Below are 23804 nucleotides of genomic sequence, written 5' to 3'. Positions count from 1 at the left end.
GGCAGACTCTATCAGGAACAGAACAGACATTCACTTTGGAGTTTACCATTCTCTGTTTGAGTTCTATAACCCTTTGTATCTTCAGGATGTGGCCAACAAGCACAAAACACAAAATTTTGTTCGGGTAAGTAAAACAGAGAATTTTGTCAGGGTAAATGGAGTTAAATATATGTGCTTTCAGGTACTACAAATTATACTATGCAGAATAATTACGGTAAGTTTTTTTTCAGTCAGGGACTCAGAGTGAATGAGTTGATGAAGATACATTTAAAAATGTTGTTAAATCCCCCGTTTGAAAAGCAGGGGGGTATATAGTGATGGGGGTGTCCATCCGTCCATCTACGTCCAGCTATCCTTCTGTCTGTCTGTTACACTTTGGGATACCCATCTTTTATCTGCAAGTCCTCTTATACCACTGAATGAAATTTTATGAGACTATATTATATATTAATATATAACAATAAATCTTTCATATTGAGTAATAAGTTACCATGCTAGTAAAATATGAGGTTATACCTTCATATTGATATACATCTACTTTGATTTTATTAAACATGGTTATTTTTTAAATTAGACTTCTTGATAAAAAAGAGGAAGCCAAAACAGAGTGGCAACAATAAAAAAGAAAATTTAAAAATATGAGTATAAACCAACAGTTGTCTGATAATTACAAGCCTTAGGGTGATAACAACTTTGTAGCATGGTAATTCTTGCTTTAAAGCTTTGAATGTTAAATAACATACAGGTCTTCGATCTGACAATCTTTTGGTCAATGTTTGTAGAACAAAGCATTACCTGAGCTTTATGAACTAGTGAACAGGTATAAACCTGAGGTTGTCTGGTCAGATGGAGACTGGAATGAAAACAGTACGTACTGGAACTCAACCGAATTCCTGGCCTGGCTTTTTAATGACAGGTAAGATTTTAACTACTGTAAAAATACTTTTTCCACGGAGTAACAATTTCATGGAATCACAATTTCTGTTCAATCTGGGGTTAGCAAATTATGTGGATTTCTTAGATTGCTACATATGCCTTAAATGTACTATAAGTTAGCTGGGACAAATTTTAGTGGAGAATTGTGACTGCGTACATGTATATTACTTCTACAGTATATACCGGTGTGCACAACAGACCCTACTCATACAGATGTATATCCAACAAAATTATGAATGATACTAAAGTAATTCTATTTACCAATTATTTTTTAAATTGAAATATACATGTAATTTAAGTATACTACAATAAATATGAAAGAAATAGTTATTTAGTAAACCTTTAAGGGGAATAACAGTAGTTTGATTGTGTTGTAGCCCTGTGAAGGACACAGTGTTGACCAATGACCGGTGGGGAAAAGATGCCAACTGTAAACATGGAAGCTTCTGGAACTGTCAGGACAAGTTTAAACCAGGTAGAATGCCTTGTATATAGACTAAAACATCTATACTTCTGTCCTCTTGTTTAGAGACACATTTGAACAGTACTGGGTAAAGTTAATCTATGTCCTGTGCATACAGACCTGTTTTTGCAAGATGGCTTTCCTGGAAACATTTTATTGGACATCATGCATGGATCCAGGAAATTTTCAAAGGGGGGGGGGGGGGTAGTCTAGCTTCCTCAAAAATAATTTGTCCCAGAAATTTTTGGGAAGCAAACTAAAATTAAAAAAAGGGGGGGGGGTTAAAAAAGGGGGGGTTAGGAAATTACAAAATGTTCAGTTCTACCACCTTTACATTACATTTTCATATGTTTGTATGAGGTCACTGATTTTTTTTTATGCCCCCATAATCAAAGATTTTGGGCATATAATATTTGCTCTGTCTGTCTGTCTGTCTGTCTGTCAGTTTGTCCTCAAAACTTTACCCTTGGCCATAACTTTTGATTAGTTAGAGCTATGGCTTTTACATGTGTATTTCTTGTGACAAGTCCTTTCTTTGGGTACCAACATATTTGACCTCTTGACCTTGAAGTTTGACCCACTTTTGCAAAATTTTACCAATGTTAACTTGGGTCATAACTTTGGAACGGTTGATGAGAGGGCTTTCATACTTCACATGCGTACTCCTTGTGACAAGATCTTCCCTTGGGAACCAATAATTTTGACCTTTAGACCTTGATCTTGGAGTTTGACCTTCTTTTGAAAACCTTTAACCATGGCTTTAACTTTTGAATGGTTGATGCTAGGACTTTCATAAGTCACCAGGTATTCCTTGTGATAAGATTTTCCCTTTGGTACCAAGAATTTTGACTTTGATGTTCGAGTTTGACCTACTTTTGAGAACCTTTAACTTTGGTCTTAACTTTTGAATGGTTGGTGCTAGGGCTTTCATATGTAACCAGTGTATTCCATGTGCTTTCTTTGGATACAAATATTTTTGATCTTTTGACCTACCATGGAGTTTGACTTACGTTTGAAAAAGTTTCACCTTGGCCATAACTTTTGAATGGTTTGTGCTATGGCTTTCATATTTCATGTGTTTTCCTTTTTTGTATACCAACAAATTTAACCTTTTGTTCTTGACCTTGGAGTTTGACATACTTTTGAAAAACCCCATACTTCACATCTGTATTTAACCTTGTCCACTGGCACTGTATGACTGAAGTATGAGTAATATTTTGCCAAGAGAAAAAGATGAACTCCAGACAAGGAATTTACACAAGTTTTTGGTCTTTGAGTAACAAACCTTGTTCAAGGTCAGTGTCCTTAACCCAGAGGGACCTTTATGAGAAAAGTTTGATTGATAAATAATAAAAAATGTGCCCTGGAGTTAAATCACACAATTTCTGTACCACTGACACTTAAATTACATGAGAGTCATATACATATATATAGCTTTCAAAATTATATTTAGTTGGCAAATTTTACAGGAAAAATCTTTAAGCACAAATGGGAAAATTGCATGACCGTTGATAAGAAAGCATGGACACATCGTAGAAAAATCCAGATAGAAGACGTCCTGTCAATTGAGGAACTCCTGACAGAGATAGCACAGACTGTCAGGTGAGTTTGATCATGACAATTTTAATTAATTGAATGTTAAATAAAATTTTAGCATTGTTATTCATATTTAGGTGAAACATGCATCTGAAAGGTCTTCGTTACTTGGACATACAAAAAATGAATATACATTAAGTCTTTACGAAATTTTTATCATTCTTCTTTAATTCTAGTTTTGGTGGAAATATCCTGATCAATGTTGGACCCACAGCTGATGGAGTTATCATTCCTGTTTTTGAGGAGAGACTACGACAAATGGGTCAGTGGCTCAAGATCAATGGGGAGGCCATTTATGAAACTCATCCATGGACTGAAGGCACAGATAATATAACATTTCATGGAATTTGGTAAGAAATCATGATTTATGAAAGGTAAATTTGTTATGATAGGTTGTTATCTACACCCAAGTTACCATTGATGTATTGTTGTCAAAATAATAAAATTAAGATTTTATGTTCTGCTGTGGATACCATGTAAATTGATTTTCATTCATTCATTCATTCCTTATTTCTTCCAAGTGAAGATATTGAGCATGCAAGAAGAGAAAAAAAATGTAATCATGTCTGATTTTAGGTACACCACAAAGAAGCAAGGAAATGCCACGGTGGTGTATGGTATTGTTACCAACTGGCCTGAGGATAATAGACTCCTCTTAGGTGTTCCAGTTCCCATGACAACCACCAAGGTCACCATGATAGGTGTCAAGGAACCATTAAAATGGTCAATATTTAAAAATGTTGCTATGGCTGTAGAGTTCCCAATATTACCACCCAATAAGATGCCATGCAAATGGGCATGGGTCATCAAAATGGAGAATCTCAAAAATCAATAAACTCTTAGTATTTGGATTTCTGAAATCTTCTCAAGAATTTAAAGGAATTACAAGATTTTGATATATAAATCTAAAGGATAAGTCATCACTATTTACATTCCATAAGTTGTAAATAGATTTTAAATAAGTTTTTTTTTATATTTTGTGTATGACTGTTATTTGGTTATGTGACTAAAGGCTTAGGTCATTTTTTTATGGTCAGTATTTTTTTTCTTTTTTCTTTTTGATGTTGTTCATGTAAATGTACATCAGGCATAATATGTATGTTCATTTTTTTTTTTACCTTTCTCTAATCCATCTATGCTGGCAGCTCAGGTTCACATACATAAAGGGTGTTTAGAAATTTTGTTTCATAATGAAATATTTTTGAAAATTTTAAAGTAGTGTTTAACTGAAGAAATTAATTTTCCTGTCGGACAAAATCAGAAGATTGTGCCTTCGATTTATAGCAATCAATTTCAGGTATTCATAGGATTTTTTTTCATATGAAAATATATATAAACATCTTTTAAACACCCAAATGACAGAACTGCTTGTCATTTTTTGTGAAAATGTAGGATTATTCACTTTTCTTTCTTTGCAGATTATCTTGCATCATACAAAACTGATAAGCTTACTAGGTAAAAGAAAGATCAGTCACTTTTCAAAGGATAGGTTTGTTATATTGGAGTTCTATACTGACGTGATAAATTTTGCATAGGTAATTGAAAGGATGTATTGATCTGTGTGCTTCAGATATTTCACAAAGGTGCTGCATCCCTGATTTTTCTGCACAGACATAATCTGTTTCAATACATGCCTTCCCCATTTCTTAAAAAAAAATAAATGCAGTTAAAACCTTATCAGTAGCAAAAAAGAACTGTGTGAAGAAGAAATACATGTATCACAAATTTTAAGTATCTTCTCATTTTATTTCTTTTCGAGGACAAAAGTAAAATGTGGAATGAACCTTCTCAACACCCTTTATATTCTGAAATTTATTTTTTTTTCTTAGATGTGCTTTGTAGTCCCAATCATGTGCAAAATTCAAGTGAACCATGAATCCCAACCATTTTTACAATGTTTTGGGTATGCAGTCTATGAACCTCTTTTTATAGGTGGACTTATAGGTGGTTTAAATCATTAAAGCTGAACACGCTTCGTAAAAAGAATCTGTCCGCCATATTCGATTGGACTCTCGCTATATCTGAGGGCCCCTATATATAGAGCCGCTCACTTGGTCACTGTTCAGTGTAATCAGTTGTCACCGGTGTAGACGGATGTATGCTATACAGCACTTGGTAGCGACAAAAATAACTGTGTGCTTCTTCTAATGCAGGAGAGTAAGATACCAAAGAGATTTACAACAGATGCACAGGTCAGTGCAGTATACAAACAAACACAAATATACGTAACTGCAATAAAATGTAAAAAAAAAAAGTAATCCAAGATAACCAGCACGAACACGGGTCGCCATTCCACGCCGATACCCGTGACAATAAAGCAGTCAGGTGTAACGAATGCGAAGAGTATACCCTGGTGCTGATATCTTAGATAGTAATATCGAAAATGGCGTATGCCTATTTACGAGTCGTGTTCAGCTTTAAAAGTCTTGTCCTGATGTAGTGGAGTTTATTTACATTTTAGTTCTACTGGTTAAAGACCAGAAGAGCTTTTGCAGTGATGATGTGTCTATTGTCCATCTGTTTGTCAGTCTGAAAAGTTTTTCAACAAAATGCTACTCCTCCTACAGGTCTGATCTGATTTTAAAAAAAAAAACATCGGATGGTACACAAGTAGACTAAGACATATAATTCTGTTTCTTGATTTCAATGAACTGTATTGCAATGGTATCTAAAAATAGAAATTTCTGTGAAATTCTTTTGAAATGTTACTCCTCCTACAGTTTTGGTACAATTTAAATAAAACTTTGTACACAAGTAGACTACATTCTATTTACTGGTTTTTGATTTCATAACTGTGTTTCTAAAATGAGAAATTTCTGTCAAATTCTTTTAAAACGCTACTCCTCCTACAGTTTTGGTCTGACTTCAATAAAAATGTGGTACTCATATATGTATACGGTCTACAGTAAGATACATTTCTCTGTTTATCAATTTTTTCATCTCAACAAATGGTGTTACCATAGTTACTAAAAACAGTAATTTCTAACAACTCCTCCTACATTTTAAGTCTGATGTTAATAAATCTTGTCACAAAGAAATCTGGGATCATAACTCTTTATCATTGGTGATGGCATTGTTCAAGTGTCTTATGTTAGAAGTTCCAGGACAAACCAGGAGAGCTATAGTCTCATCAGAGATTTCATAACTGTTTTCAGACTACACTTTACTTACATTTGCAATCCTCTTGCTATTATTAATTGGAACTTAGAAAAGTATCCTGACCTATGCATTTGTACCACTGAAATAGGAATTGAGAATATATGAAAGTGGATGTGTTATGCTTCATTATAGCATTAATACCTGTTTTGTATTTTTTTGAATGGATCAGTACTTACATTATTTTTCAAATATATATTTACCCTAATATTAATATTTTGATTTACTTTTATATTTTATTATTCATTTGATACAGCTGAAATTGGTATCTCAAATATTGATATCTCAAATACCATGGATATGTTGAAGTGAGTTGTAAGTCCCAACCACTTTTTAATGTATTTTTACCTTTGTATCACATTCTTGGACCCATCGAGGTTTGACTGTATTTCAAAATGTACATTTTCTGTATACTCTGCTCTTGTTTAGTAAATTTATAGTTAAACTTTGATATCTGGAAGATAATGGGAACTTCTTAAAATTCAAGTTTATAATAATAAAGTCAGAACCACGAACTCTCTTTGGCGTATCCCTGGTATTTGACATATCTGTGATACTCCAAAACATGTCGAAGTTCAAGACACAAATTTTAACTATATTTAATTAATTACATGTAGAATAAAAGCTAATTAATCTATTATATGTAATTTATCTGTAACTGGAGACATTAAATTTTCTTTCTTCCTTGTTCCTTCTTTGTTACCAGGTAGTTACATTAAAAAAGTAAGATATTTGAACAAGTGTTCATGGAAGTAAATACGATGATAAACAAGAAATGTTTTAGAAACATGTACATTTATGTCCAAATTAATTTGGCCTTGTGACCTAAAAATCAAAGAGGTCATTTACACTTCAGGGAGTATCAGGATATAAAGTTTTATGTCCGTCAAGCAAAGGGTTCTCTTGATATTAAGCAAATTTAAAATAACTTCCTATGTCTAGAGTAAGTTTGACCTTTTATATGTTTTGACCTTGAGACTGATAAACCAGCAGGGATCATATACTCCTGTAGAATCAGTGTACCAAGTTTGATATCGGTTTAGCAAAGGGTTCTAAAGATATTGAGCAGTCAAGGTTCTGAAGATATTGAGCAGTCAATATCTTCCTATGTCTAGTTTGACCCTTGACTTTATGATCTCAAAATCAATAGGAGTCATCTATTCATTTAGGGAAACCAATCTGCCATTAGGCTGATGTTGGTCAAACAAAGGATTCTTTAAATATTGAGAGGACAATCTATTCCTTATATGTACAGAGTAGATTGACCTTTGGCCTTTTGACCTTAAATCTACTCCCTGGGGAACCAGTGTAATAAGTTTGATGTCTGACATGCAAAGGGTTCTCAAGATATAAATTGGATGACAATTAGTCTACCTACTGACTGATACTGACCAGCCAACTGATATGCCCCCTTTTTCAAGGGCATGAAAACAACAAAATATTACAGGAGATTATGTACTTTTCTTATTAAAGAAAGAACTATGTACGATAAAGGCATATCCCTGCCCCTGTAACAATCATATTTAAATTTCTTAAATTGCACATTTTGAATTTGAGTTGCACATTGCATAAAAAAACTGAATTAACAACAAGGGACCCATGGGCCACGTCACTCACACGAGAACATTGGCTAGGAAAAAGGAAAAAACAGGTTAGTATTGAAAAGATTAAATAATTAAGGGATAGCAAATACAACCCCTAAAGGAAGGGGGAGGGGCATGACTTGATCACACTTGAATCTACACTAACTAAGGATGCTTCTATATTTTTTTTAAGGCTTTAGAAGATTTTTTTCTACATGTTTGCTCTTCTATTGTGCCCAGCAATGCCCCTGGGGAACGATTTGAACAAACTTGATTCTACACTACCTGTGTATGCTTCTAAATAAATATGACTGATCATGACTTTGGTGTTCTTGAGAAGAAAATTTTTCCTAATATAAATTCTTACGTAAAATTTGATTGCCCATTGTAGCCAATCCCTACACCCAGGGGTCATGATTTGCACAATTTTTAGTCTACACTACCTGAGGATGCTTCCGAATAAACATGACTATAATTATGGCTTTGGTGTTCTTGAGAAGATTTTTAAAATGATTTATCCTATGTATTCCCATGTAAAACTTTGATCTTCAATTGTGACCCCACATAAGCGTGGGGGTCATGATTTCAACAAACTTGAATATAAACTACCTGGGGATGCTTCCATATAAAAATGACTAATCATGGCTTTGCTGTTCTTGAGAAGATTTTTCCTATGTATACCAATGTAAAACTTTGATGACCCATAGTGGCCCCTCCCTATCCCTGGGGGTCATGATTTAAACAAACTTGAATCTACACTACCTGAGGGTGCTTCAATATAAATATGACTAATTATGAATTTGCTGTTCTTGAGAAGAAGATTTTTAAAGATTTTTCCTATATATGTATACCTATGGAAAACTTTGATTGCTACATGTATTTAGGCCAAACAAAAAAATATGTGTGGTTCCGGTTACACTTCCAAACAAGAGGCCCATGGGCCACATCGCTCACCTGAGCACATTGGCAAGGCAAAAGCACAAATCAGTTCAGTATTGAAAAGATTACGGGGGGGGGGGGGGGGGGGGGGGGGGGAGGGGGGCTTGAATTTTAAACTACCTGATGATGCTTCCATGTCAATATATAATTTGTTTTAACAAATGGCTTTGTTGTACTTGAGAAGATTTTTAAAAAAAATTCCCATATATTCCTCTGTAAAAATATGATCCCCCATTGTGGCTCCTCCCTATCCCAGGGGTCATCATTTGAACAAACTTGAATCTACACTACCTGAGGACGCTTCCATATCAATATGACTAAACATAGCTTTTCTGTTCTTGAGAAGAAATTTTTTTCTATATGTTCCTATGTAAAACTTTCGATCCCCTTATTGGGCCCCACCCTACCCTCAGGGGTCATCATTTGAACAAAATTGAATTAACACTACCTGAGGATGCTTCCATATCAAAATGACTAAACATGATTTTCAGTTCTTGAGAAGAAGATATTTTCCTATATGTTCCTATGTAAAATTTTCGATCCCCCATTATGGCCCATCCCTATCCCCTGGGGTCATCATTTTAACAAACTTGAATCTACACTACCTGAGGATGCTTCCATATCAAAATGACTAATCATGGCTTTGCAGTTCTTCATCAGAACATATCTTCCTATATATTTCTATTTCAGACTTTTATCCTCCATTATGGCCCCACCCTACCCCAGTGGGTCATGATTTGAACAAACTTCTACCTGAGGACACTTCCACATAAATATGATCAATCAGGGCTTTGCTGTTCCTGAGAAGAAGACTTTTTAAAGATTTTTCCTATATATTTCTATGTAAAACTTTGATCCTCCATTGTGGCCCCGCCCTACCCCCAGGGGTCATGATTTGGACAAATTTGAATCTACACTACCTGAGGATGCTGCCAAATAAATATGACCAATTAGGGCTTTGCTGTTATTGAGAAGAAGATTTTTAAAGGTTTTTCCTATATATTTCTATGTAAAACTTTGATCCTCCATTGTGGCCCCGCCCTACCCCCGGGGGTCATGATTTGAACAAATTTGAATCTACACTACCTGAGAATGCTTCCATATAAATATGACTCATCATGGCTTTGCTGGTATTGAGAAGAAGATTTTTAAAGGTTTTTCCTATATATTTCTATGTAAAACTTTGATCCTCCATTGTGGCCCCGCCCTACCCCCGGGGGTCATGATTTGAACAAACTTGAATCTACACTACCTGAGGATGCTTCCATATAAATATGACTCATCATGGCTTTGCTGTTCTTGAGAAGAAGATTTTTAAAGGTTTTTCCTATATATTTCTATGTAAAACTTTGATCCTCCACTGTGGCCCCGCCCTACCCCCGGGGGTCATGATTTGAACAAACTTGAATCTACACTACCTGAGGATGCTTCCACATGAGTTTCATCTTCCCTAACTTTGTGGTTCTTGAGAAGAAGAATTTTAAAAGATGCTACTAATTTTTCACTATTTCTTCATTATCTCCCCTTGAAAGAGGGCGTGGCCCTTCATTTGAACAAACTTGAATCCCCTTCACCCAAGGATACTTTGTGGCAAGTTTGGTTGAAATTGGCCCAGTGGTTCTTGAGAAGAAGTCGAAAATGTGAAAAGTTTACAGACGGACGGATGGACAGACAGACAGACAGACAGACGGACAGACGGACTACAGACAAAATGTGATCAGAAAAGCTCACTTGAGCCTTCGGCTCAGGTGAGCTAAAAAATTAGGGTAGGTAGGTAGGGATTTTTTTTTTTTTTTTTTTTTTTTTTTTTTGTAAAAAAACAAAATGATTTTCTTAATTTTTTCTAAATAATACCTATCACTGCTTTGCAAATGGCATTTAGATGTGGTGTGATAATAACTAGTCAATATTGGTAGGGGACACCTACATGCTAGCTTGCTTTGGATTTAACACTATTAAACACTTGCACTATGTTTTGCAAGGAGGCCTTCATTGCTGAAACTAAAACATAAACTGGATCCATTTATGGAAATCGGGGGAAATTCCGGAAAAAAATATGAAAATTGCCCCCAAAAAAGTTTAGGGTCGGGGGTATAAAATAGGGAAGGTCGGGTAACCGGAACCACACATATTTTTTTATTTGGCCTTATGGCCCCTCCTTACCCTTTGGGGTCATGATTTGAACAAATCTGAATCTACACTCCTGAGGATGCTTCCAAATATGATTCAAATATGACCAAACATGGCTTTGCTATTCTTGAGAAGAAGATTTTTTAAAGATTTTTTTCCCAGGAGTATATATTCCTAATGTATTTTGTCTCTGTGACATTAATAACAATTGGTATTTAACTTATGATGTCTTGGTTGATGAAGATATTTAATGCTTTGAAGTTTGCAAACATCTCCCTGATTTAGAATGTTACTGAAAAAAATCTCCATCAATGTTTGATTAAGGGGGCAGTTATTGGCCTTTACAGAATAAAGTCCTTTATGCATTTGAAGAGATGTAGTCTATAAATGTAGTTTGAAAATAGTTTATTTTGACATAATTTGTCTATTACAACAAATTAGGGATGTCAATTTGTAATAGGTTAACCGGTTACTCGGTCGGAACACTGGTAATCGGTTAGACAATCTGTAACCGGTTAGTCAGAAAAAATTCATATATGTGTAAATTTGAACACAATATCCTGAAAATTCAATCAAAACATATAAATGAAAATATATGAAATTTTGGCATTTTCACCTATCTATTTCTTAGGCTGATCCGGAGATAATTAAGGTTCTCCTAATTGACATCGTGGGGGTTATTAGTCAGCTTTTGAGATGTTAATTGCTGTTTAAACATCATGTTGCTACCCAGCCGGTCCCGTGTTTCTTTAATGATAATTTTTAATTGAATGATCGTTGAGTACTGTGAAGTGATTATAATCAAAATGATCGTTGAGTACCGTGAAGTGATTATAATCAAAATGTACCATACCCCTCTATCTTTTGCAGTTACTATCAAATTATATTGTTAAACAAACATTGTAAATTAAGCGATGGTTCAGACTTAGTTTTGATTATGTAAAAATGCAGATTGAACTTCTAGGACATCTCTTCTGAAATTTGTTTTAATGTATCTGATTCTTAAGGCATGTTTCATGGGTTTCTTATTTTTTTCTTTTCTTTTGCTTTAAATTTGAAATGAAATATATATATTGTTCTGAAAAACGTAATATTACTACATGTAACATCTTTGTAGTCTGTCTATTTGAGTAGAACTTATACAATTAGGAAATACGTCGAGAATTTTTGATACGATTAACTGATTAATCGGTCGGAATGTCTTGCGGTTAACCGACTGGCAATTTTGCATTCGATTGCCACCCCTACAACAAATCTAAACAAAAATCTTGTCCATGAACTTCAAATACTCTGCTGACTTCAACAGGTAAAATCCTGAGAATCTCCCCTTTAATTTCTCCACTGCTGCTGAAATATATATGGCTGAAATATTGCTGACTTGGCATTAAGCAATAATCAATCAATTTCTCCACAAACTTTATATTTTCATCATTGCTGGAAACCCGCTCTCAGGAAAAGGAGTGTGCATAAGGTCATTACTCTAGAAGATGCCACATCATATAACCCTTGGTCAGAAAAGATGTAACATTAAGCTTTGTCCTTTGTACTGTATGTTCACCATTCTCAATGCAGAAAAAACTTTGCACAGTTGAAGAATTTTATCACCAATCCAAACAAGGCTGTATATCACCTTGTTTCTGTTGTGGTCAGCTGTCAGGAAATGTGGTGTAAATTTTGCACATAATCTGAAATGTGAAGGAGAATTCTTGTGAAGGGGAAAACTGGATGCTACTGCAGTGTATGAATTATGTCTGATACACATTCATAAACATAGGTAATCAAAGATTAAAAAGCTCACCTCAACAAATGTTATAAGGCAAAGTCTCACATCAAACAAATGTTCTCACTGGTAGATACAACATTTATGCAAATTTGGTCAGGGTAGGATTTTTAGCTTTTGGGAATGGACTTGCTCAAAACAATTTCTGTTCAATCCTCTTGAAAATGTAAGCAAGATTTAGCATCAGAAGCAAGTCTGTTAGTGTGCATCCCAAGTTTGGTGCAAATATGGGCTTAACGTTACACTGAAATGAACCTACTCCAAAAATTTTATCCCGGTTACTCATTCAGAAAATGTAGGTCAGATCCAACACTTGAAGCAACTCTGGTTGTGTATCATCCATGGAAGTTTGGTCAACATATGGCTCATTAAGAAACTTGGGAATGAGACCTTCTCCAATGCCGATGCCAAGGGTATTACATTGGTTCACTTCACTGAGGTGAACAAAAAACAGTTGTTAAAGAAATCAGATTTGATTAACTAGAAGAGTATATTATTCAAAAAGAACATAAAGTAAAACTGACCAGTTCCTTAGTTCTGTTGTAAGTGAAGCATTGTGGGAATGTGACTGGTATTTCCTGATGGTGAAACTGAGCTCCTGTTTCACTAGTAGTCTCTATCAGGGCCTCCAGACACTCACAGAAATAGTCATAGGCTGGGGCCACCACATCTTTGTCTTCTAAAGTAAAAATGAGCCTAAAAACAAATCAATAGACTTTATTTTCGACAATCCTTATACTAACTCATAGATTCACTAGGAAGGAAGGTGTCTTATAGATCTTATCACAGAAACAAAAGGTTCATATGCCTTAACTGTCACATGAGTATCATGCAGCAGCTGTCTGTTCTTTTTCTTATAAACTCTTAAAACTTTTAAGAGGAGCAAATGTGACTCAACATATATGACGTCCCATGGCTTGTACATGTATTTGTTAAAATTCCTCTAAATTTCTATGTAAAATCCCCAACCCCCTGTAATATTAGTTGTGTCTTTTCTTCAACACTAAATGAAGATGCTTGAAAATTAATTTTTTTTTCTATTTTATTTCCCAGACCTATGCTATAACATTTGAATTCCCTACACGAATCTTTATGGCAGCTGCCACTAGATGAAGATGCTTGAAAATTAATTTGGATACATGTAGCTTTGTCTTAAGAGAAGATTTTCAATGACTTTTCCAATATATTTTCCTTGAGGCCTAGTTTCTGCAAAGGGCCAGATTATTGAACAAATCTTAATCATTTAACAAAGATAACTTTGCACTAGAGGAGAACATTTTTAAAGAACAATGTTGTAGCCCAGTCTGGACCCTGGGACTCTAGCTGGTTTGAACAAAATTAAATCCACACTATATAATGAAGCATAAACATTAAGAATTATGTCATTTGCATGAAAGCTTTTTACTGTAACCATTACTTCTTTTCTTAGTTATCTCCCTTTTAGAGAAAGTTCAATTATTCATTTGAAAAACTTAAATCCTTTCATCCAAATGCTTTGATGACGGTTTGGTCAAGTAGTTTTGGGGAGGTTGAAAATATTCTAAAGTTAACAAATAAGATGCTCCCAGGAGCCAGAATCACTCACCTGGCTGCAGCCAGTTAAAAATCCCCAACATTTATCTTGACTAAGAACCAAGACTGACAACTTTGACAGTTCATTGGTAATATGATTCCAAAATGAATGATAGCTATAGAATTTGCTAAATACAAAGATTTTGTATAATCTGGCATTTTTGTTTTTACAATTTTCTCACCAGATTATTTTTCAAATGCAAAAGTTTTGGGTATCTGTTTTAAAAGTAAAAAAAAAAACTGCATATAACCCCCATATTTTATTTATAGTAACAGTGACCTGGTTTTTCACTGGATCAAAATGAAAAGCGGATCATACAGGACATGCTCCACATCATTACTATAAAGTTTCAGAAAAATCTGAGATTTCTGATAAAGTTTATGATGATGATGGATGATGATGACATCGATGATGTATGCCACATGATGGCATAAGCTCACTCGGTCCTCTGGGCCAGGTGAGCTAAAAATGCATGATGAACAACAGATAGATATCAATAGATCACCTGTGTTGTGTAATTTTGCTGATCTAAATCATATATCACAAAGTAATGCACACCGGTATCCAAGTCTATAAAACCAATGTCAGAAAATTCAATGTAACTGTACTTCATCTTCTCAAACAAATATTTCAGCAGATTTATTTCAAATAAAATGAAAAAAGCAAGAGATCATTGGTACAATCCAAAAAAAAAACCCATCATATCAAGAGCATTTAGTCTGATCACTCTGGAACTGATCTAGTAGAAAGACTTATCTAATTAAAATTGGATTATTAGAAAGACTGACATACTTTAAATGTTGATTGCAGTTAAATTGCAATTTTAATAACTTTGCATTTGGTTAAAGGAAATATGTGAAAGCCAACATGCATGCACAATAGTACCTTTTCTCCATGCTAATGTACAGTGACTTTGATGGTGGGTTTGACAGAAGTCTGTACACTGTGTTCAAGAAAGCCAATGTCAGTTCATTGTCATACACAACTGAAAAAAAGAGACATAAACTAAAAAAAGAGACATAAAATCATGGATTGAAAACAGACACTGAAAAATTAAAATATACTAGATGAAATTCATTAATGTGACATTAGAAAGGTAATCAACTGTTACATAAAACTAGAAATATGTCCATAGGATATGAATGCCCCGCCGAGGGTATATTAGTAATGAAGCATTTTAACACAAATTGAGAAAAGTGAGGTCAAGGTCAAAGGAAAGGTCAAGGTGAAAAAATATTGATGCAGTTGAATAGCTTTCATCAGTATGTATCAGCATATGAAGTTTGACACTAATTTAAGAAAAGTGAGGTCAAGGTCAAAGGAAAGGTCAAGGTAAAAAATTGTTGATGCAGTTGAAAAGGTTACATCAGTATGTATTTACATATGAAGTTTGATAAAAATATTATGAATGGTTTCTTTAAAACTGAGCTAAACACTAATTTAAGAAAAGTGAGGTCAAGGTCAAAAGAAAGGTCAAGGTCAAAAAATGTTGATGCAGTTGAATAACTTACATCAGTATATATCAACATATGAAGTTTGATTACACTATCTTGAATTGTATCTTTAAAACTGAGCTAAACACTAACTTAAGAAAAGTGAGGTCAAGGTCAAAGGAAAGGTCAAGGTCAAAAAATGTTGATGCAGTTGCATAGCTCTCATCAATATCTATCAGCATATGAAGTTTGATAAAAATATCTTGGATAGTTTCTTTGAAACTGAGCTTTGAACAGAGCTAAACGCAAAGTGTGATGGAAGGACAGACGGAAGGACAGAAGGACGGAAGACAGACATGACAAACACTATATGCCCCAGCCATATTCATGGCGGGGCATAAAAATACTGGTTTAGCCTACATACAGCCCAATTCTATACAGTGTGTATTTATATTTACCTTTATACTGAATAAAATATGGTTTAAATTTAAAATGAATAAATATATACATCAATGATCTAACTTACCATCACCTGCTATGAAGATCTGGGCTGTGTTTAATAAACTGACGTCTTCCTCTGTTATGGTATATTTTCCACAGTCTAAAATTGTTATCAAAGTTTGTTCTAAAATAATAATGCACTTCATAACATAATTCTTTAATGTTTTCAATAAAATGGATAAATTTGAATCCCCTTCACCCAACACAGCTTTATGTTAGTTCTGGAGAAGGAAGTGAAAATAGTTTACAGATGATAGACCCCAGACACTCTTCTATCAGAAAAGCTCACTCAAAAGCTCTAGACAACAAGATCTTCAGACATCCAGTCTAACTGACAGACTCTGTAATTTTTGTTTTAAAGAATTACCTGTAACAAGATCTTCAGACATCTAGTCTAGCTGACAGACTCTGTAATTTTTGTTTTAGAGAATTACCTGTAACAAGATCTTCAGACATCTAGTCTAGCTGACAGACTCTGTAATTTTTGTTTTAGAGAATTACCTGTAACAAGATCTTCAGACATCTAGTCTAGCTGACAGACTCTGTAATTTTTGTTTTAGAGAATTACCTGTAACAAGATCTTCAGACATCCAGTCTAGCTGACAGACTCTGTAATTTTTGTTTTAGAGAATTACCTGTAACAAGATTTTCAGACATCCAGTCTAGCTGACAGACTCTGTAATTTTTCTTCTTCATAAGATTCAAACAGTTCCAGTTCTGGTCCAAGTTATGTTCTGTTAACCTTAACACATCTCCTCCTACATCTAAATTTCAAGGAATAATACAATCATATACATGTACAAAGTTTTCTTTGTGATCATGTACAATTATATAAATTTATGAGAATTGTTAATATTACTTCACCATTTATAGCTGAATAATCTGTGTATAAGGGCAGGCCAATTCACAAAAACAAAATCATACAGATTTATCATATTGAGTATTATTGACACATTTTAACAGCAGAATAAAATTCTCAAAAATGCAGCTCTTATCGCTTTAAGTAGAATGTTAATTTCCTCAGCTGCAATAATTAAATGTTGCTGATGGATTTCAAACCCAATAAAAATTGTTTCAAATAATAGTTGGTTTACAGTTTATCAAAATAATAAGTACACATGTATGTTGTACCTGTACAAAGAACATTTTTGGCAAAAAATGAAGCAGTAATGCCAGCTAATCCAGTCCCTGCTCCCAGCTCTACCACAGTTTTATCCTGTAGTTTGTCTTGGAGGTGTATCAGATAGTCAGCTAAAATGAGGGATCCATGCCACAGCTATAATACACAATTATCATCAAATCACTACCATGTTAAATTTCCTATTGAATCTCTTTGACTAGCCACACTGGACCTTGATCGTAATTTTTTTTTTTTTCCTTTCAAGAAACACATTCCATATCCAGTAAAACTGAAGTTAAATTAATTAAGAGCTTAATTTTTGGTCAACATGGTCAAGATAATTTATCAAAAGTTCAGGTAGGACATTTAAACAGGAGGGAGATTTGTATGAGTTTCAAAATTGTATTTTGCAAGTATTCTGTTTGGCATAACCTTTTGAATGAGAACTTGCTAAGTTTTGAGTACCTGTTTTCCAACATCTTTAAGTCCAGTTGACAAGGAGTGGGCTAAAAGAGAAAAAAATTGATGTCAGAATAGTAAAAATCCTAATTACAAGAAACCTTAAAATTATGGCAGCAGTACATTTTATTCCAGATATTTCTTTATCTACATGTATTCCTCTCTTAAAATATGAAAAATTGTAAAAATATTAACTACTTGATAAATAAATATTTTGAACAATGGAGTTCATTACATGGAATAATTTTCTGTACATGTATAATATGCAATGATTAAATTTTATCAAATGATACCCCCTCTAATTTATTACCTATGGTTAGAACATTCAGCTCTTCACCGTCTTCCCTGTTTTTTCTTCTACTCAGCACCATATCACCATCAGAGTCTGTCACACCATCTCTCTCCTCACTACCTCTACATGTACTTACACAAGATCCACATGGTAACACCCTGAACCAAAACCTGCTCACTAAAATAGCTCATGTATGTCAGACAAGAACAGGACTTGTAATTTTTACATGATCATTATGGATTAATTGGCAATCCAACAATATCAGTAACATTCCAGAATACTGTCATAGTCTTTGACTTTATGTAAATGTCCTTTTTGTCCAGAGTTTTTTTTTTTGGGGGGGGGGGGGGGGGGGAGGTGTTTTTGATTTGTTTTTTGACCTTTTAATAATTAAAGAGAAAGTCTTGTTCAATGTAAAATGTTATTTATAGAGTATCCTAGATATCCTTGTATCTACAATGTAACAAATGTATCATCTGATACCAGTCAAGGGAGGGGAAGGCTGAAGCCACGAAATTGCTATTGGAGGATGATCAAATTCAAGGTTATTCTACGAGATTTGTATCTTTGCACCAATTACCAGGTACATGTATTGCAATGTGTTATTTACATTGCAATACTGAGAGTTTTATCCTGAACCAGTTTGAATTAAAATGGAACTGAGAGTTTCATTAATGGAAAGATCGGTGGGTAGTGGGCCATGACTCGCTTATATTTATGAGCATATTGTGATGAAATGTTTATAGTGCATCAAACTGCATCAATGAGTAAAACAAAACAGTTTAATTACAGGAACAAATAACTGACAATAAAATGACAGAACAAATTAAGTGTTCATAGAAATTTAATTTTTGAAATTTAATTACGAGCCTTGTTGATTAAATCTAAAGGAATGAAATAAATCTGTCATTTATCTTTCACCATTTTCAGGGGGGGGGGGGGGGGGCTTATTTGGCTTGCAAAAAGTGATTAGGGCTACAGTAACTAAATTTTGTCATTATGTTATAATTGTTATTATTTTATTGGGCTAGTGCTGGAAAAAAGTGTTTGGGGCACAGTGGCACAATGAAACTCCTCTATCCTCTTAGATAAAAATGTTGTTTCCATGACTAATGAATTGCTCCTTCTTCCCAGATGAACCATGTATGGGTAAACATCAGTTTTAAGTGAGGGATATTGAAATTGAAAAGCTAGCTTGCAAAACTGGATTCAGTAAATTTGCAGCTATTATTTCATGTGTTTTTCTTTTTTTCATTGATGCACTATCACTGATCGGTGCTGTATATGTAGAGCACATATACCTATGGTGTATCAGAATTAAAAACACCATTGTATGATGATCATTCATGATTGATTGTATTGAACAGAAGTAATACTTTAACCAGTGTTTAACATATGGCTTGTACTAAAGTTGTCTTTGAAAAAGAATTCAGCTAATTTTTCAAAATTCGCTTGTAACATACCTGTGTAATCATTACCCTCAACAGATTCGTTCTCGCTCGTTACATGAACATCTGATAAGACTTTTTCATCAAATTCCATGTATTCTGATTTTGTTTACAAAATGATTTCACTTTCACTTTCGTTTCGCTAATAGACCGCTAGTAAATCGTACCATGTCGATTTCGATTAACATTAATAACTACATTAATTTTGTAGTTTATAACTTATTTTTAAAAAGTCACTGCTGCACAGTATCAACTTTTATAAAATTCTAGGAAACATGTAATTAATATTTAATGCCAAATGAAAAGTGTTTAAGTTAATTTAATTTTGCCTATTTGCTGAAAAACAAAAAAAAAAAAAATAAATAAATAAATAAAATTAATTATATTGAAACAAGTTGTCAACAGGGAAACTCAAAACTATGAAGCCAAAATGATGATGTTGAACACCATTTAATTTTTATTAATCACTGGTAATACTGGTGGCACTTTGGATCCTAGTAATGGGATTTTTAGATCTTAAAAATTATAGTCATACATATTTAATCCTATATAAGCACTCTTAAAATCTACAATTCATTATTCTAAAAAAGTCATGCAGTTCAGTAACAATTATTTACTAAGTACTTTATGCTTCATCATTGGTAAGGATATAAAATATGTTTATCACAAGGTCACTTTTTCAGTGTTTGATTTTGTAAAGGCACTACAAGACTATCTAATTCACGCTTGTGACCGGTTTCTGAAAGCCAAACATGGAAACGAGATTCCACAAGTTTCTGAAAATCTTTTCTCTGTTCTTTTGACAATCCCGACTCTTTCACTGTTTTCTGCCAAGAATCTATTTGCTTCTGACGTTGACTTATGGCTTTTTGATACTTTGGAGGCAAGGGCAATGGAATACTCCTCGTCTTTCCCTCAATTTCAAAAGGAACATTGAAGGTGAAGAAATCTTGTGTAGACAGTGTTTCCCAGACTGGGGTAGTGTCCTTATGATCTGGACCAATACAGAGGGGTTGATCCCACAAATTCCGACTGACTCCTATGCCACTTTTGGACATCTGTTCCTCCAAGGTTCCAAAAAATGTGTGATAAGGGGCCAGTGTTATTGATTCATTGCCACCTAAAATGACAGGTCGATTAGGAGTGAGGAGATGTAAAGTGCATGAGGTACTTCCACTGATCATTACATTTCGAGCCACAGAAATCACTGTTAAGTTCTCGCAGTGACTGATATATAAAGCAATTTCAATAGGTCCCAATATCACAGTACTGTTACGACACTTTTCAATGGTGACTGACCTAAGAGGTGATAAAAGATACAAATAGGAATAATGGCTTCTGTGAATTTTAACACTGCTTCCTTCCAGTGTGCCTGAACTCCTTGCGATGGTCTGCTTGCTGACTTGACTCATAATGATAATTTTGTTTCCTCTCACTTGCTCTTTAGGAACAACATGTGCATTGGTTGCTATTTTGCCTCTCTTTGTTGTTGACTCTGCCATTGCCTCCTTATCCTCTCCAGCCATTGGCCAAGACAGGCGACGCCCATTAGCTATACAGGAAGATATTCCAAATGGATTCTGAACCAAAGAATCTTTAAGCCAGGTGCTTAATTTACGTAAATTAAAAGTCCTTGTCATTTTAGAAAAACCACTCTTGTGTTGAACAGTCTGTAACGTAGCAATGTCTTGTAATGGGACTAAAGAACGACATTTGTCAATTGAGCCAGCGATAAGAAACCCCATAGCTTCCACAGCCTCTACAGTCAGTGCTGATTCAGCTGGATGGGTCTGGCTGTAATTTTCAGGTTCCACAAGTAGCTCCAAAATCTCCTGAATGTTGTGCTGAACAAATAACATATGACTGTGGTCATCCAAGGTTTTGTTGCCTCTTGGTGTGCCTCTTCCAGAGCCCTCTAGTTCCTGAGAATTCTTCAAACTTGGCCATTCATCTCCTGCTACTAATGAGGCTTTTAGGGAGACTTTGTGAAGTTGCTGAATGTATAGATACAAAACAAATTTCAGAGTGCCGACAGAAACTTGTGAACGAAGTTCATCCACTTCTGACTGATGAGTACACTCTGTAAATCGTTGATCCCATTCCACTCTTTCAATGGCTGACAAGTCCTCACTTAAAAGATGACAAGTTGAAAAATATATCCATGCCAAGTCCTCTGATAAGTGTAATTTGTTGCAAGCAATGTGTCTCCACACTGAATAATTTAATTTAGGAAATCCAGAAGACCCTTTGTTTTTTGCATATATCACAATCTTCTTCACATTATTATATGCTAGTCTTGGATGAGGTGCAATAGGAAATGCTCCATAGCTAAAAGGTTCAGATTTCACCCATAGGCTTGGGGTAACTTCAGTTCTAGTCTGCATGTCGGAGAGTCTACATTTGGTCAAACAATCTGTTAAAAATAATTGTGTAATTTACAGAAAAGTCATATCTTTATAAAAAGTACATGTACTAAAAGAAATTGAAAGATCTTTTTAATTTTGATTATCTGAACTTATCAAAAATACACCATAATACAGCTTTAAGGCATTGAGAAAATTATATTGTACAAATGTGTAAATACTGAGCTTATCCATCTCATTTTCAACATTAGGGTACCTTGCACTTAAATCCAGGAAAAATGTTTAGAGATAATGAAGTATTGGTGAACAGAAATGACTACTGTTCACTTATGTGAAGAAAATCTGTCTGTATCTGTATAGTGTATATTGTAGAACACAAGTATTTTTTTTTTTTTTACAACGGTAAAGTGTTCAATTAATTTATTTTGGCTTATTAGATTTTAAAAATGCTCGATTAAAAATTGAGTAAAACATTGTAGATGTCAATTTCTTTTATTTTAGTTCTAGGGGCAGATTATCTAATTGCATAAAAATACGACAGAATCAGAACTCTTTAGCAGGTTGGGCACAGTTCCTTTTTTGGGGAAGTATTACTATAAAACGGGATTATTCCTCTTTTCAGTAATAAAAAACATTACTGTATACGGGAATTTTTACTCGTTTACCCTCTATTCTCGTGTTTGCTTTGAATAGAAGATTAAGTGCAAGAATATTTTCACATCCTCTAAATATTTATAGTCTGTTAAGTGTATGTATGCTCAAAACTACAATATTTATCACTGCAAAATGCTGAAAAAGAGTGATGAAATATTTCTACGATATAAATTTCTTACGGAAGCTTATCTATGTTAAAATTGTGAGATTGAATACGTTCAGCACTTGATAACTCGTTCATTAAATTATTCGTTCTAATTTAACTTTATATCATTTCTTTCAAAGACATCGTAAAAATAATTTTTTATACCACTGCCTCTTTTACAGATGAAAATAAGTATTTGAAATATTAAATTTTAAAACATAGTCTTTCAAAGATGGTTTTAGCATGAATGCTCTTATAAGATTCCATACTTTTCGTATCATTTATCAACAGGGAAAATTAAAGTAAAAGTCGTGGATTACTGCTGCACATGAGTTTAAATTCCTATGCATGTTCAAAAGATGTCACCTCCACGAAACCAAGCTATGAAATTTTCCGTTCTTGAACAAATAATAATATAACTTATAAGGGAAATATTCACATCCGTTTGAAGAATACTCATGATGTCGTACGATTAAATCTCATCTTACTCTCGTCTGCAGCACTAAAGGATCGAAATATTTTGTCAGCGAGGTTGGTTTAATAAAGTTTAAACATACCATGTCGTATTTTTAATGCACTTTTTATTTAATAAACGGATTTGGGGCATTATTTTAAAAATATGACGAAAATTCCTGTATACAGTAATGTTTTTTATTACTGAAAAGAGGAATAATCCCGTTTTATAGTAATACTTCCTCGAAAAAGGAACTGTGCCCAACCTGTTTAGTGTGTAGTGTAGAGAGAGTTCTTCATAGTTTATTTCTGAAAATTGTTTTTAAAATATATATATTATAAATGATGGTACAAAGCTTTCTCGCAGATATTGTGTTTAACCTAAAAATAATTGATAGATAATACTGAAATTTCTAGGAAGTTTCCATACAACAATGAATCAGAAGTTAGCAAGGTTATAATAAATACAATGTTTATGCACATTTGATATGCATATAAAACTATAGTATAGAACAATAATTGTTGCGGAATCCCGAATGTTGCATAAACATATAAACCAATGACGATTTTCTGAATTTAGTAATCTCATTTTTTACCTTTTTTCATACAATTTCTTCATTTTCATTCAATTTTTTCGTGCTACAACATGACAACAAAAATTCATTCAATGTTTGTTATGCGCATAATTTTCACTGTTTAAAACATTATCTTTCAAACGCTTCAGCGATACAGTTATTATTGGGTGCGTCGATTTACCCAAATGGACCCAAATGGACAAAA

At 34.0% G+C, this 23804-nt stretch overlaps 3 protein-coding genes across 3 annotated transcripts in view; 1 reads left to right on the top strand and 2 right to left on the bottom strand.

The window, feature by feature from the left end:
- LOC133190219 (alpha-L-fucosidase-like) overlaps positions 1-3853 on the top strand; it is a 5661-nt gene extending 1808 nt beyond the window's left edge. Inside the window, exons 3-8 of the mRNA XM_061325726.1 lie at positions 1-124; positions 783-916; positions 1314-1411; positions 2869-3001; positions 3172-3345; positions 3572-3853. The exon at positions 1-124 is cut by the window's left edge and continues 7 nt beyond it. Of these exons, the coding sequence (XP_061181710.1) occupies positions 1-124; positions 783-916; positions 1314-1411; positions 2869-3001; positions 3172-3345; positions 3572-3830 (922 nt within the window). The 3' untranslated portion in view covers positions 3831-3853. The remainder of the gene's footprint in view (positions 125-782; positions 917-1313; positions 1412-2868; positions 3002-3171; positions 3346-3571) is intronic.
- A 7777-nt stretch (positions 3854-11630) lies between these two features.
- Positions 11631-19528, bottom strand: LOC133190218 (methyltransferase-like protein 22). Its single transcript, XM_061325725.1, has 9 exons — positions 19425-19528; positions 17980-18138; positions 17676-17716; positions 17222-17366; positions 16726-16854; positions 16116-16190; positions 15042-15141; positions 13108-13279; positions 11631-12488 (listed from the first exon to the last, which is right to left on the bottom strand). The coding sequence occupies exons 1-9, from the start codon at positions 19501-19503 to the stop codon at positions 12450-12452; spliced, it is 939 nt and encodes a 312-aa protein (XP_061181709.1). The 5' UTR covers positions 19504-19528; the 3' UTR covers positions 11631-12449.
- A 312-nt stretch (positions 19529-19840) lies between these two features.
- LOC133190216 (TBCC domain-containing protein 1-like) lies at positions 19841-23682 on the bottom strand. Its single transcript, XM_061325724.1, has 2 exons — positions 23621-23682; positions 19841-21822 (listed from the first exon to the last, which is right to left on the bottom strand). Exons 1-2 carry the CDS (start codon positions 23628-23630, stop codon positions 20081-20083), a joined length of 1752 nt encoding a protein of 583 aa, XP_061181708.1. The 5' UTR covers positions 23631-23682; the 3' UTR covers positions 19841-20080.
- Positions 23683-23804: the final 122 nt, after the last annotated feature.

The sequence above is a fragment of the Saccostrea echinata genome, unplaced genomic scaffold (assembly GCF_033153115.1).
Source record: "Saccostrea echinata isolate AGI-Se365-2 ecotype Australia unplaced genomic scaffold, CSIRO_AGI_Sech_v1 ptg000022l, whole genome shotgun sequence".
Taxonomy (NCBI): domain Eukaryota; kingdom Metazoa; phylum Mollusca; class Bivalvia; order Ostreida; family Ostreidae; genus Saccostrea; species Saccostrea echinata.
The sequence above is the reverse complement of the archived record's forward strand: the minus strand, read 5'-3'. Positions and strand labels throughout refer to the sequence as shown.

Bases quoted from the DNA above. Each gene is read 5' to 3' on its own strand.
- LOC133190218 (XM_061325725.1), bottom strand. From the start codon at position 19,503: ATGGAATTTGATGAAAAAGTCTTATCAGATGTTCATGTAACGAGCGAG. The intron at 17,717-17,979 runs GTAATAAATTAG...TTTCTCTTTTAG, and splicing joins GCTGAATGTTCTAACCATAG to CCCACTCCTTGTCAACTGGA. The intron at 13,280-15,041 runs GTACTATTGTGC...ATTTGTTTTTAG, and splicing joins TACATTAGCATGGAGAAAAG to GCTCATTTTTACTTTAGAAG.